The sequence below is a fragment of the Camponotus vicinus genome, unplaced genomic scaffold (genome assembly GCF_025532165.1).
Source record: "Camponotus vicinus isolate PSW18456_S1 unplaced genomic scaffold, iyCamVici1.0 SCAF_2, whole genome shotgun sequence".
NCBI lineage: Eukaryota > Metazoa > Arthropoda > Insecta > Hymenoptera > Formicidae > Camponotus > Camponotus vicinus.
Window position 1 is genome coordinate 7,497,696 of NW_028141956.1, and position 20,368 is coordinate 7,518,063.

Consider the following 20,368-nt stretch of genomic DNA (forward strand, 5'->3'; position numbering starts at 1 on the left):
ATAAGAGAGAAACCGAGAAAAGATCTCTATATTAAAAATATAGAAATTAGATTAGATTTATTTAAATTTTATCGGGTTCATTAGATTTATTGATTAAATTTATAAATTAAATCGTAAACGTGAATTACAACTATAGAAGATATAAATAATTGATTATTTTATAGTTTATTCTTAGTCATTTCGCGGTTAAATTTGTCGCAAAATTGATTTTGTAACTTGAGCTTAAAATGATTCGTTATATAAATCGTATCACTATAGTTTATTATAGTTATTACAGGAGATAAAAGTTGATCGAGCGATGACAGGCGCATGATTTTGTCAAGGCCAATGATCTTCATTTTCAACGTTGGCTTTCTTTATCATATGCTTTATACTTATACAAAGCACTATGTCGAGCTAAGCAAAACCCCTCGAATGACGGGGACTAGCTGACTACCCAAAGCGGTAGAGAATCGTAGCGGCGCAAAATGAAGAATGACAATCGCGGGGGCGGGGTCGGTCGGAGGAATCAAGCATAATTTCTCGGTGATGGTGCGCGGCGTCGGCTTTTCAACCCTTATAATATCTTCAACGTCCCAGTCACGACCCCTATCGCGTCCTCCGGCTTCCCTTTCGCCGCGCGTTTCTCTCTATCTTTTGGTTTCGTTACTGGTATACCCTCCTCGCTCCTGGGAATACATTTCCATGCATTTTCCTGGGCCACTCGCCTTGGCCCTTTCATCCTACTCTCTCGCTTCTCTTCAGTCGTGCGACCCTGTGCTTCCCTTCCACCGTCTGTTCTCTACCCTACCCGACAACTTTCGTCGTCTCCGCCAATTCTCTCTTCGTCTCGCTCTCTTTATCCGTCTCTCTTTTCTCCTCGCTTTTTCGCGCCCCCCTTCTTTCTCGCGCTTTAATTACCAACTTTTCCCTGTTTTCCAGAAATTCTCGTGCTCAGCAAACAGCTTTTTCGCGCCGATAGTGCTTTCTCTTCCGCCTGTATATATCTTTATATATATATATATATATATGTGTGTGTGTGTGTGTGTGTGTGTGTATCTTCCTTCCTTTCTCCTTCTATATCTCCTTTTTTGACTTGCGATTGACTTATTCGTTCTTTTTTGTCCAAGTTTGCCTCCGCTCGCTCTGACGATACATCCAACACTCCATTTTCGGATACATGCAGTTTCCGTCTGCGAAGCATCTCCGTGAAACGCAAATATACACAGTCGCGCACTGAGCGGGGGATCGGGAAATCTTGTAATGCTCCGCTTTCCATCCGCCGCTCTTCTGCTTGTTTATTCGTCTCTTCAATCCCTTTCCCGCCTCCGACAGACTACGAAATGTGATTTGCCAACATCTGCGCGATACGATGTATCCGTGCAAATACACAAACGATGGAAACGCTCGACGTGTATAGTCCTGCGACGAGTTTCATAGTCAAAATCGAAATCCTTCCGGTCACAAAATTCACCAACGTTAGTCTCGTTTCAGAAGAGATAATAGCATGATTGTTTGAGGAAATCTTGCATACATCATCTGCATCGTCTTACATTACAAGTACAATTTTGTCGCACTCTAACAAACTTCCACACGTGAATTCATGAATATTCGGATTTTGTAAGAGCGATTATTTTTAGAGCAGAAGTAAAACTTTTCGTCAAAGTATGCGTGATAATTTTGTTAAGTATGCTTTCGAAAGAGAAAGAAAGAGAAAGCGAGCCTCGAGAGTCGTAGAATATCCTGAAAGAACCGCAATCGTACCTTCGACGAAACATAAATATAGAGAAAAGCAGCTGACTGGATAGGCAACGAGTGGGATGGTTAAAAGTTTTCTCCAGTTTAACGATTTGCTCGTTTGAACCCGGAAGTTGAGGCCTTCTCCCTGCCGTTCCTCCGCTTCTCTTTCTCCCACTCTTCTCTCTTTTCTTTTCACCGTTTCCTCTGTGCACCCCTCTCTATCTCCGCTCTTTCGGACTCGTTTTCCAACGTGCATCCTTATTTGCGGTTGATGGTAATGGGTACGTAAGGAATGCTCAGGCAGGCCTTCGCGATCTCCAACTAGACTCGCCGCTTCCGACGGCCTCCTTAACTCTCGACAGGACTGCTTTCACGAAGGATACTAGCTATCGTTATCGCTCGCTGATCCAACGGACGATGTTATCGCTTGTGTTGTTGTGCCTCGACTCGGCGCGTTTCTTGACACTCGTTACATTACAGTGATGTTTTAGCAAAATTTGCCACGGCGTAGCAACAGCGAGAATGAAATCGATTCGCTGAAAGATATTCAATTTGCTTAAATAATAAAGAAAAATTGACAAGCTCAAATTATTGACGAATTCTAATTTAATATCTGGTATCTGATTTATAAATTATAATACAGGATATTCTAGAGATAAATTATCCGTTACTTTTTATAGATTTTTTAATCAATTTTTCATGAATTTGTATTTAAATGAAATATCAGGAAGTTTCTTATATTAATGAAGTTTTGATTCCTGAGTGCATTTAAATAATAGAAAAGCTTTATTTACTTTTAATTGTAGCAGGCTTTTATAATTTTAAAATCTTGATTCTTGAAAAGAATAGTGAATATTATATTCGTCGTCTTGGCTCTTTAATTATCTCGTTTCGCAATGCGAATTCTTTTTGCTCGTAGGGCGATCTATTAAGCCGCACGCGGAAAACTCGCTGGAAACGTACGATGGCATTCCACGAGTACTTGGGGGATAATTCCCAAAGAGATTATCGAAGACGCATCACCGCGGGCTCGCGTTCAGATACAAATTGGTCCCATGCAACCGTGACTGGTGGTGTCGGAACGTACGGTGCACACGACCCTCTCTACATATCTATGTACGTAGATTTGTACGCAGCCGGGCGTGTATATATGCGTGCATATATGTGTGTGTGTGTGTGTGTGTTGTGTGTGGTGCGCGCGCGCGCGGGTGTTGCACACGTGAACTTGAATACAGATCGGTGTACAGGTGCGACGTCTATGCAACGAGGAAATTGCGGGCTCGCCGGTCCCCCAGGTGCTCTTCGTCATCATAAAGCCTACGGTACTGGCGTTGTACCTGTATTAAACCCAGCCTCGAATACACAGCCCTTCTCGTCCTTCTCTGTGTTGCTCTGACTCGCCTCCTCTGCCCTTTCCTCTGCGTCATGCGTATCCCCGTGTCCCGTGTACGCGTCGCGATCCGAGGGACATCGGCCTGAACCGACCGTTCCAGGAAACCACTACGAACAACCTCGGTCCGGTGTTACTGTACGCGGCTATTTAATAATCAGTATTTATGGCAAAAACTTGCCAGACGTCCGGCTGTTATTACAGCTCTCTCGTCCCCTCCCCGAGTCTGTTCGCTTCGGGATCTACGATCTTGGATATTTTATTCGACGCTATAAAGGACACAATAAAGTTATTCTTAATACGTATACGTGCTTAAGAATTATCACGAACAAACTTGTTTTCTCATTAAAATTGTAACAAACTCGAATTTAAGTTTTTACTTGGATAATTTATAAACTTATATAAGTAAAAACTTGAACCTTTATTATAAGAAATTTTCACATAGAATTAATCGCGATATTGAAATTACAAAATAAAGATTCGACTGGAAAATTTTTTCATGAAAAAGAAATTTATATTTTTAATATAAATATAATTAAAAATCGCATATATTATAACAATTAAAAATTAATTTCACATACGTTATATGTCAGTGCGATTAAATTTTAACGTAAGTTCCCTTCACCATTTATCGCTCACAGGTCTTCGCTTGAATTTTCTCGATAGATCTCGATTCGCAGTTTGTTCTTTACACACGAAAGCAGTATATTATGTGTGTATGTGTGTGTTGTTACCAGTGTATTGTGAATGCGCTTGAGCGGATTCGTTATCTCGCGCATAAGTCTCGCGTTTGCGTGTCTATCAACTTCTTTTCTCTCCTGACGTTCTCCGTGATTTCGCCAAAGTTAATCCGTTTCGCCTGCACGTCAGGATAACGTAGTCAAAATTTCAATGCCCTTCCGTTAGGCTCTTTAACTGTCAATAGTATAGTTCGTCATTCTAGAATCAATACACTCAATACAGGGAAGTTATCGGTGTATGACACTGTGCATTAATATACCTAATTGAAATACATACGGAATGTTTCCGATGATTGCACATTATAAACCATATTCGAGACAGAAAGCGATATGGCAAACTGTTAATGAATGACCATATCACTACTGATTGCGTTTGAAAAGAAGATTTGGCACAAAGCGCACAATACATGGACTGGGATAATCATTTATTAGAACGCATGGTTTGGCACGTAAACTGCTGCGGTATCGTTTCTCTCTCTTTCCGTCTCTCGCTCCTTCTCTCTCTCTTTAATCTCTTTAATCAGTATCTATTGCTCGATTTAACTAACTAATAATGGTCATTTACACTCATTTAAACTCGGTCGGTTTTGTTAAATGTTCAATATAGTTGATTTTTCGTCTTTATTTATTGAAAAGTCTTTACAACGAAAAGTTATTTAAAATATTCGAGTAAAGTTAAATAAAATTGTATGGAAATTTCTTCGATGGCAATTAGCAATAATGTGCTTTCGGTTAATTATTTTCACAAGATTACGCGGAGAAGTAGCTAAAATACTTTGTAATGAGATAAGCTCTGTCGGGTCCGTAAAAAAAATATCAGCTGTGATCCTCAACCGCTGCAGCTCTTTTCGTAAAAACAACATGCAGGATACTGAGATTTTAAGAATCATTGTCTCATGAAACTAATGTAAATTACAAAGTTTCCAGAGGTCTTTGTATCGCGATTTGAAAGCAATCACATCACACAGGTTTAATGCAAGAAATGTGAGTGCTTAGAATCAATTGTAACACTTGACGTAAAGGACACATCGATAACATTATATATTTTTACTTTTTCTGTTAAAAGTTGTCATTGCGTATATAATCAATAATACTAAATAATATTAGAAATATTTATACGAGAATATTTACGAAATAAAAAAATAGATGAAAAAGAAAATCGTATTTACATGGTTCAAATAAATACGATATTACCTGTGAAAGCGCGCAGCTGATTGCATTGCTGTCAATCGCACAACTGAACTCTCCGCGCGTGGAAGCGATCGCGTTGCGGTAGCGCTCGGATTTTAATACTCCCAGTTCGATGGTATGACGAGATCGTGATCCTACGGGAAGCGTTCGAGCTTGCTGGATGATAATCGGACCCGTGCGTCGTGCTCTCGTAGCTCGCCGTTGTCCACATCAGAGACAGCACCTAATAATAGACTCGAAGCCCGTCTCCCGGCCGTCTACCAATATAAACTTCTCGTTGCTGTCCGTTCGTTCAGACTGAATTACCCCGGTCCCGTCCCCGAGGAGTCTACAGCCCACCGTCCAACAACAAAGTTTGCGCCGGCGAGTAAAGCTTAATTAAAAGCTACGATGACGCTCAAGGGCCTCTCTCGTCAGCCTTGCCGGTTCGCCAATTCGTTTCGCCATGGTATCAGGAATGAATGGCTGTCCTGCCCTAATCGCTCCTTGTTTACTTCAACAGCTTCAGCAACTTCGTGGCCGGCACGCGAGCCGTCCACAAGGGCGTATTTTGTATGCTGGTCTCAAGAAAAGTGACGAAAACTTTTCACGAAACAATTGAAAATTGTATATGGAAAGATGTTGTTATATAAAACCTTTGTAACAGAATGAAAATAGGATGAATACTAAATTGGTTTCAGTCAAAACTTGTGATAAAATTTAATTGAAGGCACTTGATGTAAACATGAAAGGATTTTGACGAATTTAGACTGGAAATTAAATAAGTAGATGGCAAAATTTTGTTTGGAAAATTTTAAACATGAATTTCATTTTTATATTTTAATTGCTAAAACATTTAACATTGATAAATTTATCATAGCTTGATATTTTTTTAAGGGAAAATCAACTCTACGAAATAATTAAGAAATTTATTTTTTTCAGAAAAGTGCGACATTATTCGCACTTCTAATGCAAGCAACTGTAATTTGAATGCATAAAGTGTTCCCGCTAGAATTTTGCGGAAAAATGTGCATCATAGTTTCTGGAAGCCGTCTCACGATGGTTTCGTGGTGCGTCGGACAAAAGCTTTTTAGCATCGTCTAGCGTCAACCATGCGCTTTCTTTCGCACGCCTGATGGCGGTGCGCATGATATGACGTTATTTTAATACATGGGACGCCATTCCGCCTGCATTGTGCTGCGCATTATACGAACGACTCGCAGTTGCAACCGCAAAAGACATTTTGCATTTATAATTTATGGACTCTTCTGCCGTGTGACAGGCGCTTATCGTAGCTTTGAAACATTTGGAAAAGATGTTTCGCAGATTTGTAAGAACCAAAATTCTAAATTATATTTATCTGAATGCACATTTCTTGATAATTATTTTATATATTCAGTACTTTAATTTTTTATTTTATATATTCAGTATTCTTTAATTTTTTTTTAACTTAAACAAAACGCGACATCATAGTGCGTTAAAGATTAATTAAAGATTTCAGTGATACAAGTCGTCCATTAGTCGGACATACAATCAATACATAAATTTAAATCATTTCCCTACGAAAGAAATATGTTAAATTGAATAATAGAACAAAATCGCGATGAGATTCTAAGAAGAATCCTGTCTTTTATAAAAAAAAAACTGACAAAATTTCCCGCGCTACAAAAAGAAAGAAAATTAACGTTGAATTGATTAATGAATTCATTAGATCAAAGGAACGATAGTAGTTCCGGAATATCGTGTACAATCTGACAAGAAGCGAAAGAATTGATATAATTTCCCGATTTTTTTTGAAGAAATGTCATTTCTAACGCAAACGTATATCACTATTGCGATTTTATCCGATTTTAATTCAAAGCGGCACGTCTCTTTTTTTGTCGACGCCGAAGGATTTCCTTTGAAAAATGCGAGCCTCGCGTGGTCTGCGTGTTTTTCTGCCTCGAGTCGCCTGCCTTGCACCCAAACCGTAGGACTGCCATAAGAGAACCGAGAACTTACTGCCATTCTCTCGACTCCTTCTCTCTCCCTCTCCTCCTCTTTCTTTTAGATTGCCGCGACTTGATGCGAATCTACCGTCATACAACGGCAAAACATCGCAGAAGTTCGAGGCCGACTGAGACAGGAGGGAAGGCCGAGGTAAAGTCGTAATTGTGGCACGCAAATTGTTAAGCTAATAATGCCGAGCGTACACGGCTTCTTTATCGACGTAGATTTTTTGAGAAATGACACGAAACGGCTCTTATCAGAGTCTTTTTTCCTTTTGCTATGCAACAATTTTCTCGTCGTGCTCGTCAAGTAAACCCGGTCCTACCGGCTCTAATTAGTTACATGAGGTAATTAGCATCTAATTAGCGCGCAGCAAATAATTTGTAGATGGTTCTGTGGAGAATGATCGAATTAATTAATTGAGATTCACAATATATTGATCGACATATCATGACCTAAGCATTGTTTAAACGGTCAATCGCTCATTAAATAATTTCTCTACAAATTAACGTATCTCGTACGCAGTAGAAAAAAGATCCGTTTAAAATGTAATTGTCGAAACGTGCACTTTGAAAAGAGATTCCATCACAGGAATTAAAAAACAGATAACGTATGTGTGGATATGTATATATGTGGTTAACCGGAAAAACAGTTACAAATATATTGTTACGTGCTTATTTGCCAACATTGATTCTCGCTCACAAAGGTAGCTCATTTTACACGCTTGTCCGCCCCCTATTACTCTCTGACGTTTGCAAAATATTTCGCTTTTATACGTACGATCGGGCTTAATAGTTTTGTATAAAGTACATTTTGAAATTGTGCCCGCGGAATAGGATTCATTTGGAGGCAGGAAACCGGTGTAGAACAAGCATCGTTGCTCTTTGTTGTCTTGTCGTTTGCGTTGCTGTAGCTGCCGTTTACTTTATATTCTCTCTATCCCTACACCTACCAGCTCCAGCTTCGCCCTTTCCGTCATTCCACTTCTCCCCTCCCCCACTTTTGCGCTTTTACCATCCTATATCCATCCCATCCACCGCCACGCACAAAGAATCTTTGTAATCCTGTTCTTGTAGCTTCGGGCTGCAAAAACGTGGCGGCATCCGCTCCAGTCTTCCGTATCGTCTGCAGCTGCATACATCCGATGTACCCGCGGCACCATCGTCAGCTCGTGAATCAAATGCAGAGATCGCATCGCAAGGTAAATTGTTCGGAAAGCCAGGTCGCGTTTGAATTTCCGCCGGAAGGTTTATGACTATTTCTCCGTTGGGGGTCGTTGCTAGCGAATCGAGCGTATCGCGCGTCCTTTCTTAGGGGATAATATATAAACAGAGTTCTCTCGGCAGGCGTTTAATCGAGTATCTAATCGATTTGGGGCATGCCTCCCCTTTTTCCACCACGGCGATTGCTCATTCGCGTGTCGCTTCAGACTTCGGCAGCATACAGAACGATCTGAGAAATTTAAGACATATACATATTTATTCAAACTGGTGAAAATAATCTCTGCCAACTTTTGTATATTTTTCTCCCGAGTAAAACTTTTCTCTCTTTTTATTCGGGGAAACGGGCGCGATTCTCGTATTCGAATATTGCTTACTTCATCGAATTTTCAGACTCGATCGATTGCATTATAAGCACTTATGTCAAATTTCGACAGCGGTGGTCGAGGCAACATCGTCAAGGGTAGATAACGGGTGATGTGCGAGCGCAGATTGGTCGTACGGCGAGGGTTGGTCGTTGGCGGAGTAGCACTTGACAGCGTACCAATTATTGCATCGGACGCGGCTCGTGGCCAGGGAAACCAATACGCCGGGACAAATTGTCAATTTATGCTTTCTCGTTATTACGCCGGCCTGATCATAGCGCGCGCGTGCGCTGGCGCTTCGCGAACTCCCGATGCACACGCATCGTCGCCGAATGCATTGTGCAATGTATGAGAAGGAACGACCGCGGCGTGTACGTTGTGTAACCGCAGATATGGATGCATCCCGCATCCATGGGCGGAATTCGCGCACGTTTCAATCCCGCGGCTGTTCGTGCCTCGTCAGGCTCCATTACGGTGAAACGCTCCGATCGCGCATGAATAGCGGGTCCTTTTGTAAACTTATCGTTACCGACGACCACAATGAAACAGTGTTGGGGATAGCTTGTATGCAGAATGCTTAAAGCAAATTACCTGACGCATAATCTGCATAGATAAACAACGAAAGCTCGAGTAAAATTCTCGCTATACGTAAAGTACACAAGTTATTATTTATTATTTACTCTTTGCGATATTTATCATACACATATTATTAAATTGATATATATTTTAAGTTCATGTACATTGCGTGCATGTATGTGCATAATTTGTGAGCCAGTATCGTTTAAGCACGCTGCGATAAAAGTTTGACGAAATAAGATCGAGTCGCAAGATAAAACCTAAGAAAAGATTTAGAAGGTTAAGAAGAGGAAAAGATATAGAATTTATCCGCTGCATATTGCGGCCGCCGCCATGAGGATTCCGGAGGGAAAGAGCAGAGGCTGCCACACGTAGAGCCATAAAAATAAAGCATAAAATCAACTGCTGACTCGATTGCGCCTCCTACTCCTTGGCAACGGTGGGAAAATATTGCGGAGTATGCGATTTAAATCATAAAACTCGAATAAAAATCCTAGACTGTTTTTGCAGCTGCAGATGCAGCATCACCAGCGATGGAAATATAAGGGGGAAGGGGAGGGTTGAGCGATTTGGGAATGAAAACATGAATTTCGGTGTCGCGCGTCTTTCGTTTGGCGATCGTTTCTTCTTTCTCGATTCACTCTGTCTCGCATTACTTGCCCACTTATGTATCTGTATCGCCATGGAATTGAGCTTGAGGAATGATACCTAACTTGTGGAAAATGGGACAATAGATTCGTAAAAAGAAAGTATATGCGCGATTTCATCACTGAAGTTGTTTGTGCCTTTGCGAAAGTTGTATGCGTCATAATGCAAATTTATATAATTTAGTTTATATATAATTTTAATTTTATTAATTCAATTTATAATTTTAATTTTATTAGTTCAATTTATATAACTTATCGATCCCTTTATCTTAATAAACAATGTAAAGAATGAATCGTATAAACAAATCTCTTTCTCTTTTCAAAATAATTTGCACAATGAGTTAATTATTCTTCTTTTTTGACTATTTTATAATTATTCAAATGTTTAAATATTTGTACAGAATAATTCGTTAATATATTGTAAAATTACAATCTTAAACTGGATCTTCGCACCTTTATACACTTGTAATAATGCAGGCCCTAATTTAAGAAAAGCGAAATATACTTGAGTAAGCTTAGATTTTCCACATTAATGCGAGAATTAACGAAGTCGCAGAGTTTTTTGAGAAAAAGCAAAGGCAAAAAATGGAACGGAAGCAGATCCAGGAATATTTCATTCGCAGGCACGTAATATTATTTTTCAATAGTTTAGCTCGGCAGCGAAATATACCAGTCGCCTATATCGTCCGAATGGTGACTCCCAGTTTTCCCCTATTTCTCACGCCGTCCATATCCTCCTACGTTTTTGTTTTGTTGCCGCGATCTTAGCCACGGTATGCGCAATCGAGCGGTCCCGCGTTAGGTAGCATCCGACCGTGTGGCCGCGACCAGACCGTCGTTTTGCGACGTGGTAGGTAGATGAATGCGTCGCGCACGGTAAATTCTCGATGCAAATGAGATCCCTGATACGCGCAGAAATATAAATCCGAAAAACCCGGGGAATATTTATGTCTATTATCTGAGGACCACCGCCGAAATCGCCCCCCTCCGGTCCGGTGTTCGGTCCGATCCGCGCCGCGCTCGCGTAGGTCGCGCCAGAAATACGGTCGAGTCAGATTACGCCACCATTTTCGGAGATATTACAGGAAAACCACTTACAGAATCGATTAACCTACTGTCAGGAGATATTGGGATTGAAATACCGCGCGCGGAAGCTGCGCCCGAAAATAGTAATAAGATTTCTCGGGTGGATATTAATCTCGTAATAATCGAGAGAAATAGCAAGAGCTATCTGTCTAATCGGATTAAATAGCTCAGATTAATATTTAATTGTTATATTTGTCGCTGATGAAATTTAGACCCAGTATTATATATTTAGATGCTCGAGCGTTCTCTGTTCTGTGTTAAACGAGCAAAATTTAAAAATTTATAAAAATCTAATTGTGAAGAATTTCTCTCTCCAATTTCTTTCTAGAAAGAATTATCACTTTGTGAAATGCGACTTAATTTAAAAGATTTTTTTTACGTATTTTGAAATATATGTATAATTATATAAAATTATATAATTATATGTGCATAATAATATAATACAAATTAATCAAAGATATATGAATAGTATTATGCAATAGTATTATTCAAATTTGAAGTTTTTTAACTGATATTTTTAGCAAATAAAATAGCATTGACAAATCTTAAAAACTGGAACTCTAATAAGTAGAACAGATTGGCCAACAATCGTAATAATCCTATATTTATTATCATCTAAAAGAAATATCATGTAGTGTTGAGATCTTTTAAGAGCATCGATGTATCGTATCACTCCGTATATATTATACATACACACATACACACACTAGTGTGTATAAATACTCAATACTTTATTTGACAAAGTTGTCGGCTAAATAAAATTACAGATTTATGCTAGTAGATCATATTAACATTATCTGATTGGCAAATTGTGTTTCAGTTTTATAAAAAAAGAACAGAAAAGAGTGAATGGGTATTGTATTAAATGAAAATATGTAACATGCTCGCAAGCTGCAAGTTATCGATTATTCTTAAAATTCTTAAATTCTTAGAGATTCAACTTGTGTATATATATATATATATATATATATATATATATATATATATATATATATATCTCCCTCAGAAATATATTTTATTTTGAAAAAAAAAAAAATATATATATATATATATATATATATATATTTTGTGTTTCTCAAAAACATACATACCATATGGTAAAAAATTGACAAAAGTGAGATTCTTTAATGTAAGACTTATTCTGGATACGTGCAATTTGTAGAAAAAACATTATTTGTTACATGTGAATCTCTGTATTTCTAGAATTGCAAATTTATCGGAAAATTAGTCGCGTTAAGCGAAAAACAAAAATCAATATTATATAGATTTTTTTTCTCTTTCTCTTACTCTCTTTCTCTCTTTTTTTATTTTAGAATCGCGATTCTATTGATATTCTGTTGGCTAATTTTATCCAGCTCTTCTGTATGTAGATTAGAAACTTGACACATATGATGGCCTAGGTGCGGCCGGAAAGGTGCTAACTTCTCGAAACTAATAACCGATGTGACAAGCAGATTTCCCATTTCCAATCGAAACCATTATTAAGCCATCTACTGTCCTCGCGGCACTTTGTCCGGATTGGTGGTTTCATCCCCTTCTTCCTTGCGTTCCTCGAGAGCTCGAGCCGGGATTTGGCCGGGCGCCAGCGTATTCATTCCAGAAACTAGCCGCCCGATCTAAGGGGCCAATTATTTAATCAATTCCACCCTCTTAGCGGTCCGGGATAGCAGAGATGGCCCATTCGAAGCGTGGAACTGCCGACAACGACGTCGACGTCTACGACGGTCGGCGACGACAATTGAAATCAGTATATCCTTGTCTCGCTCACGAAATCCGGACCCGACTGTCTCGTCGACCAACGTTCGGACATGATCCAAGGACATCACGTATAGAATCCCGTACGAAATCCATCCTTGTGACGAAGATTACGGCATCTCGAATATGCTAGATACGCTATGTATCCGATAGATTAATTTCTATTTATTATTAATTTTATATTTTGGAGGTCACACATAAATATAATACTAAATTTATCGATAAGTGCCATTTAAACGATCGCTTCTAGAACATCTACAACTCAAATGACTGCAATATCTTTCGTTTTATGAATCTATAACTATTTTTCTTTTAAAAATATAAATGTTTAAATATTGAATATATTCTGCTACAAAAAGTAAAATGCTTATTTTGAAATGAAATATTTTTTAAAAATTGAACATCTCTTTCTTTAAGTAAAACATATGTATTTTTTTTATAACTCTACATCGCAGAGTCTCTAAATGCTATTTCGTACTTCTAAGAGTTTCTGAAGTCTTCTGTCACAAAATATATACAAATGCGCGGATTTATAAATTATGAATAAACTAACAAACAAGCCAGCTTATATGCGTTCATATATATCGGTCTATTGATCGCGTATCACTATATCCGAAACACTACGAAGCAGGTTTAACGTCAATTAATTTGAAACTTTGGCACAGCAATTGCGAGAAAGCGAGAAAGAGGGATAGGGAGATGGGATAGATGGGATTTCATGAACTCACGAAGATCTGAATATTGCCAATGAAATTAAGGGGAGTGAAGGAAATACGTACCACGTCGTATATATCGTGTTACCCAGTTTTGCTGATAATATTATATCTCAGTTGAATCAATTTTCCTCTTATTAATAATTACACACGTCATTAAACTATTAATTAACTATTAATTAACTAATATAATATAATATGCAAGTGAAAAAATGATTAATTAATTATCAATATAAAATGCAAATGAAAAAATCCGATCACATTGACGTTATAATTAATCATATCACTTATATTCACTGAGAATCATATGTTCTACTTCTTACTGCAATGTCATCTCTTATTACGAACAAATTTATCAAAGAATTATCAAGATAAAACATTGATATTTAAGGAAAGAATTATACTTTATATAATTTTAAATATTAAATTAAAGATTAAATCTCTCTCTTCTTCTTATCTTTAATGATAGTGCGAAAGTTTGCGTAAGCATGAAGAAAAAGTGTCATTTGTGCACTGCGATACTTTAGTGTCTCCTGGGTATTCCGACAATATCGAATAACTAAACTACCAGAACTGTCGTGTAGTTTAAGAAGTATTGAACGCAATAGGCAAATTCACGCGGCTAGGATCGTGGTCTCGCCACGCTCGCCACCATCGTACATCACTAGTCCCATGAGAAACTGGTCCTATAAACTGCACGTGCGAAATCAGGATGTCGGTCATTAAATTCGATGGCGTAGCGGTCGATGGCATCGCCAAATTAATTCAGGATACTTATTGTGTCTCTGAGATTCTAGACATTTAAATAGTTTTCTCTTTATGTTTTACATATCTCATATATTTTTTCTTCGTTTTTTTTTCTTTTAATTATCGAATGATTAAATTTTAATTTTTTATTAAGTATTGGTAATGTCTGAATAAAGAAAGAAAGCCTCGTAATAGAAAATGATAAATAACTAATGAATCATTTTATATGAATTATATGACGTATTCGCGCATATCCCGCAATTACATAATATCGCAATTTAGAAACAATTTAACGAGTGTTATGAATCTGACGCACTATAAAATTTTTCTCCGTCGTCATCTGTATCGAGTTTTGCCTACGCGAGTGACTTGCTTCCATTAAGATCCTTACTCGCTTATACACCAATAGGAATTTGACCGCGGTGCACGTTCGATAACCCGGAATGCGAATGATGAGAGGAAGGAACTGCGCGGAATGAGTGATAATAAAAATCGCATCTACACACGCATACTCTAGTTAATCTGCAGCAAAGCATTCCCGTTGTCGGTTGCCTGAATTTGCGGAATCCCTGGAACGGACACGGATTTTCATAATCAGTTTTCGACTTCGTTTAATTTTGCGTGCTGGAAATCATCGCGATCTCGAGAGAAAACCCGTTTTTTTTTTCGTTTTTTTTCCTCAAGCGATAATTTCTTTTTGTACAGACGGCGCGATCGACTCGCACATGATCTCCGGACTCATGAAAATACGATGCATATATAACACGTGATCGCGATACAGATCGCGGCAGCGTGTATATAGGTCAGTTATATAGATTGTCGAGTACGTGATGCAACATGCATCTACGATAATGGCGCAGATATGGTGGACCTATTTAAATATACAACGAGCCACATATGGAAAAACTCGCGCCTGCACTCGCAAACATTTCTTTCATCAGTTCTTCCCCGAAATATCGATATTTTTTGCGATGACTCACAAATTTTTGCAACATCGAACATAATTTACACGCGATTATCGATCTTTATTTACAATCGGAAACACCTGTCAGAGATAGACTTGTATTGTCTGTTACACATCAAATATTATAGATGTATAAAACGAATTGAAATACGATTCGTCATTGTAAGATAAATGCAGTGTATTTGAGTTAATTGACTTCTTTCTTGGATGAGTAAATATCTTTCGAAAAGTCATGAGATATCTCACAAAGGTATCATTGTCATCGAGGTTCGATGACGACGGATAGTAATTCACGATAACGAGACGCACAGGTTGAGTAATAGATTCACATTACACTAGCCCGCATGGATTTCCTCTGCCAACGATGTGACGTATCGCGCTTGCAAGTTACCGTGCACGGTAACTTCGTCATGACGTCGAGGGCTGGCATTAATTTAATGTTAGCCCGCGGTAGGGGAACTAATTATAAAATGCATGTTATGCGGCGGTTTTCAAGTTCTCACACTGGTAAATTCAACTGTTTACTCAGAATTTATCCGGCACCGTACTCTTAACAATATTGGAAAGAATGCATATTGGAATTTCACAAGTTTGAACATGCAAACTTTCATCTGAATTATCTTACTCGGATTTAATTTTCATTGAATAATGTAACAACTATAATTATTAAAATATGCAATTTCTCTTTTGTTATACTTACATATTAAAAATAAGCCGGTAGTAAAAGATGAAAAAAGAATGCGTAAACTTCTCGCTTGTATGTTGGCTCAATTCGACGCTCTCCGTCATAAAAAAAGGCAGTTCTTGCTATGGCGGCGGCAATAATTTTCTCGTCTCACATCCGGGCCTATCACACGAACGTGTAAGGCCATGACACGTAACTTTTTACGATCGGAGAAATAATCTCGCGCAATGTAGGAGCCCGTCGCCGATACACTGACAATATTCAAGCACATAATTCTACCTGTCACCTTCTCCTCTCCATCCTCCTTGCGCAAACCTATTTACGTTTCGCGAATATAAAGGAACATAATGATCGCTTATCGAGAAGGAGTCGTTGTGTTGCCTCGATTTTATTAAGAGCGGCAAGTTTAATGAGCGTCGTTAAAGAGCGACTACGTAAAAATCGAGGAAAATACGCGGGATCAAGTCTGTCGCGGCGGATGAATAATTGCGAGATATAAACTTTGGGGTCAAGCCGGGGGGGACGGAAGAAGGATGGCTGAGGATTATTACATGAGGATGGCGTTGTATCGTAAACGAATGAAAGACATGATAAAACGTGCCACCTTAAGTACTTGGATGTCAGTGGAAAGAGTGATCGGGGGCTGCGTATGTATGTCGCGTTGTATAAAATGCGGGGTAAAGGGTATCTCGGCGGCAACGAGAGAAGCGATATAGCAGGAGCAAAACGATATCACGCCCGCGTTATTATACGCCGAGTTAACGACAAGATTGTTTCTCAAAGTTAATTTACATCTACCGGGCCCGCCTAAGAGATGAGGCAACGTGCCGATGCCTCCTTCCCTTTTCTCTTCTCTCTTCCTCCTTCTCACGCTTTCTCTCTCTCTCCTTTTCGTGTGCACGCCCGCGCAGCATCTCGCCAAATTAATATTCCGCTCTATTCGGGGAATCTTCGACGATGAGACCATGCGACATATCGTTGCCGAGCTCCGCAAACAAGATGGAATAACAGTGGTTGAGTTAACGCGCGCACCAAAATGGCGTATCTCAAAATGCATCCGCTTGTTTGCTGTGAGAAGCTTCACACATGAAGGAACCTATTCGCTTTATCACGAGAGTGATATGTAGATTACATATATATCTTTGTATATTATTGTATCTCTCGTGACAAGTTTAATTGAAGAGAAGCAAATAAATTTTCTAATGCAATAAATTTCTTAGAACACTTGTCTCTACCAATAATGAAAAAATTATTTATTATTTAGTAATGAAGGAGAATTAGAATAATATCAAATTTATAAATATACTTATCCTACCTAATATTATCTCAGTTATTATTATTAATATTTTATAATAAAATCTGTAGAATATAAAGTAGAAATTAATATAAAAATTGTTTATAAATATACATTTAGTTCACTAAGTTTTAATAGTGTATGAGTATTGATCTCTTTGATATCTCTATTTTAAAGATAAGGCGTTTGTTCTCGAAATATATATTTAAATAATAAGAATAATAGATGATAATGATGAAAATTCTATGACAGATAGCACTAATAACATTAGCCAAAAAATAGAAATGGATCGCGGGATTTTCTCGCATAATTTTGGCAAGACGTTATAATTTTCCGCAATCTCTCGCTTTGAATTTTAAAACGCGCCATTAACGATTCATTTATTCGTGCGAACAGAAGGGAACGTTCAACGAGACCATACAAGAATGAATATTAAATATCGAGCATAAAAATATCGTGATCGACGGCGACTCGTTATATTCCGCGAACGGGAATGCATGCGAGAACGTATCTCGCACTTTCACGCTTTTCCAGCAGAGAGCTTTCACGACAGCTGCCAACCAAGTCGCTCACAAACCACCAAATGCCCCTAACCATCGTCCCACCACCTCTCCCTTTCGTGCTTCTAAGGGTTCGTGCCATGCCCCGATGCTTTTACACACGCGAATATTCCAGTCGGTGAAGATCGACGCGGCTCTCTCGAAGGCGCGACTGTATTATCGAGGGATGCGAGTCGCGTGTCGATGGCATGCCTTCGTGGCTCCAAAGGCGACGTAGTATGGCGATGAAATTCGAGAGCGATATCGGAAGCTTCGCGTGTACTCCCACTCTGTTGTAAACTTGATCGGATATAGATACTTGCGATGTTGAATGTGAGAAACATGTAGCGCACCCCACTTTCGACATCATTTATCTTATTTATATAAAAAATTTAGATTCCTGCGCGCTAATGTAGGCGATAAGAATTGCATTGGATATCTCATCACGAATTAAAATGAGACGAGTGAGACGAGCGAATAAAATCGCTGGTTTGCGCATCGACGAGAAACAATGTCATGGTGTTTGCATTCCCGAAATGAATTAGTAAGACGGATCAATGCACGGCACGTGCCGTGTCTGGGCTCGCGAGACATTGCCGGGACGTTTACGTACGACTTGACTCAACGAGCTTCTTTCAGGAAACATCAGCGACTCGCAATACATCACGTACATGACAAGTAAGTACAAACAATGCTAGCATGGGGTGGCGAGCGCGGGGGAGAGCGCCCGATGTTATCCGTGCGGCTAACATCTAGGGCGCCGCCCGCGCTCGCGCACACAAACTAACAAGTAACGAGAACGTGGACCTGTACGCGGGGCTCGTTGGCAAAAATACACTCTCCGTGCACGAGGGAACGAGGTCAGAAAAAGTGGACCTCGCGCGCGCACGTAACATCGATCAGGCTCAGAATCGCGTTTCGAGACACGCGCTCGTACGGGCTCGTAAATCGGCCTGTTTTCGAGCACGAACTACTCAATTTCGGTGGGAGAGCCGCCGGTATCTAAATTTCAAATCCGCTAATGTGTATTTTTGCCCTGGTCCCGCGGCCGTTCCGCCCTCGCTCTCTTTCTCTCCTCTCTCTCTCTTTCATTTTCCTTATCTTTTTCTCTACCTTTCTCTATCTGTCTCTTTCTTCCTGTTATCGGCCAGCTTTTCTCGGACGTTTTGAATTTCAAATTCCGTGCAACCGCTATGTCGGCCGTCGCGGCAACAAGCGACTTTCGAGTGTTTCTACCCGCTTATACGCTGTCATTTGTTTCCGTCACCCTCCGACCTGGTATACGTAGGGATACCGCGATCTACGGCGCGGTATCTCTGGCGCGTATCCCGCACTTTTATTTATGGCGCCACCCGGTATGTATCAGAATTGATTCTGTGATTTATTCCGCAGTCGATAGCGCGCGGGTCCGCTATGTACGACGCGGAAAGGCGGATTTCGGAGACCTCGTTTCGATCATCTTTCGCCTTTGACGTTGCATGCGACGAAGCGATTACGCGTTATAATTTCTCGCGTCTACTTTACGACGGTGAGTCTACGCTCCATTCGCACGTTCTCCCTCTCTCGTCCACCCTCGCGTATAATAGTCGCCGAGTGAAATAAGGCGCACGCAAAACGAGAAGCGAGAGCGAGATACCGTCTCTCTTCCGGAGAAAAATAACACACTCGAGCATTACGCTAATGCGCCGCTTTAACGGCAATGTAACTCCGACGTTATCGTCGACTAATCTTCTGCCAGCAATGTCTTTTAACGGTTCTTGCCGGTCTTCTTAATGCACGAGACTTTGCACCTAATTGCACGCTACGGCTCGACGATCGCGAAAGTTCCTCCGCGTTGCTCGCGCGAGCAACGACGGGAGCAAGAAAGTCCTCCCGGCGAGGGAAAGAGACGAGGGAGAGAGAAAGGGGGGGAGGGAGGAGGCACGACCCCCGGCTAATTGAAGCGCAATTAACCGCGTTAAAACGCCAAGTGCTGATTAGGGCGCTACGTCTACCATCTACGTCGCCCCGTGCTCGACGCAGAGCGACCTACTAATCTATGCGCATACGTGACGCGGTGGTTCTTGCGTAAATTGAAAGTCGTCCTTGCCCTCTCATCGCTCGACACGAGTGCACTCGACCGCCGAAATTCATCGAAGCATTACCCTTCCTCTTATTCGACCCTTGACGCCGTTAAGTGCACCGTTTATGAGTTTTTAAACGACAGCGAGTTAAAGAAACGGAAGAGGTTTAATGGCGAAAGTAAATTATTTTATATAGAATATTGATATAATTTAAAATTAAGTTGAATATTTTACTTTTTTGATGACTAGTATGATGACTATTGAGTAAATATTAATATGTACAATAAAATTATTGCAAAAAAATGACGTGTGAAGTAACATGAAAAAGAAGAATTAATGAAGAAAAAAATTTAGAAATTTATACAATACCCTTCTTTCTTTAATTAATCTATTTATTATTAATTCTACTATTGATTTAAATATTAAGCAACTATTTTATATCAAGCATGTGAAATGGAAGATTTTGTAGAAATTACGTACTAACGTTATTGATGTTAAGATTCGCAGTTATTTTTGATTTGAGCTTAAAACGAGCGTTCTAAAATGTAATAATAAAATCATATTCTTAAATCAGGTCACCCACAAATATTGTATCTCTTAAAGGGAACTTATAAAATGATTGTTATCGAGATCCAATTTTTGCGTTTGAACATCACGTAAACAAGGGACACAAAAAAAACCCTTCAGACAGATATTTTTGATTCAT

At 39.5% G+C, this 20,368-nt stretch overlaps 1 protein-coding gene across 5 annotated transcripts in view; it reads left to right on the forward strand.

The window, feature by feature from the left end:
• The window catches only part of Lar (tyrosine-protein phosphatase Lar), a 261,039-nt gene that overhangs the window by 117,247 nt on the left and 123,424 nt on the right, over nt 1-20,368 (forward strand). For 4 of the 5 annotated variants that reach the window (XM_083091364.1, XM_083091368.1, XM_083091365.1 and 1 more), the window contains exon 4: nt 18,239-18,277. The exons of the other annotated variant lie outside the window; for it this stretch is intronic. In XM_083091364.1, the coding sequence (XP_082947490.1) occupies nt 18,239-18,277 (39 nt within the window). The remainder of the gene's footprint in view (nt 1-18,238; nt 18,278-20,368) is intronic. 5 annotated transcript variants of the gene reach the window in all.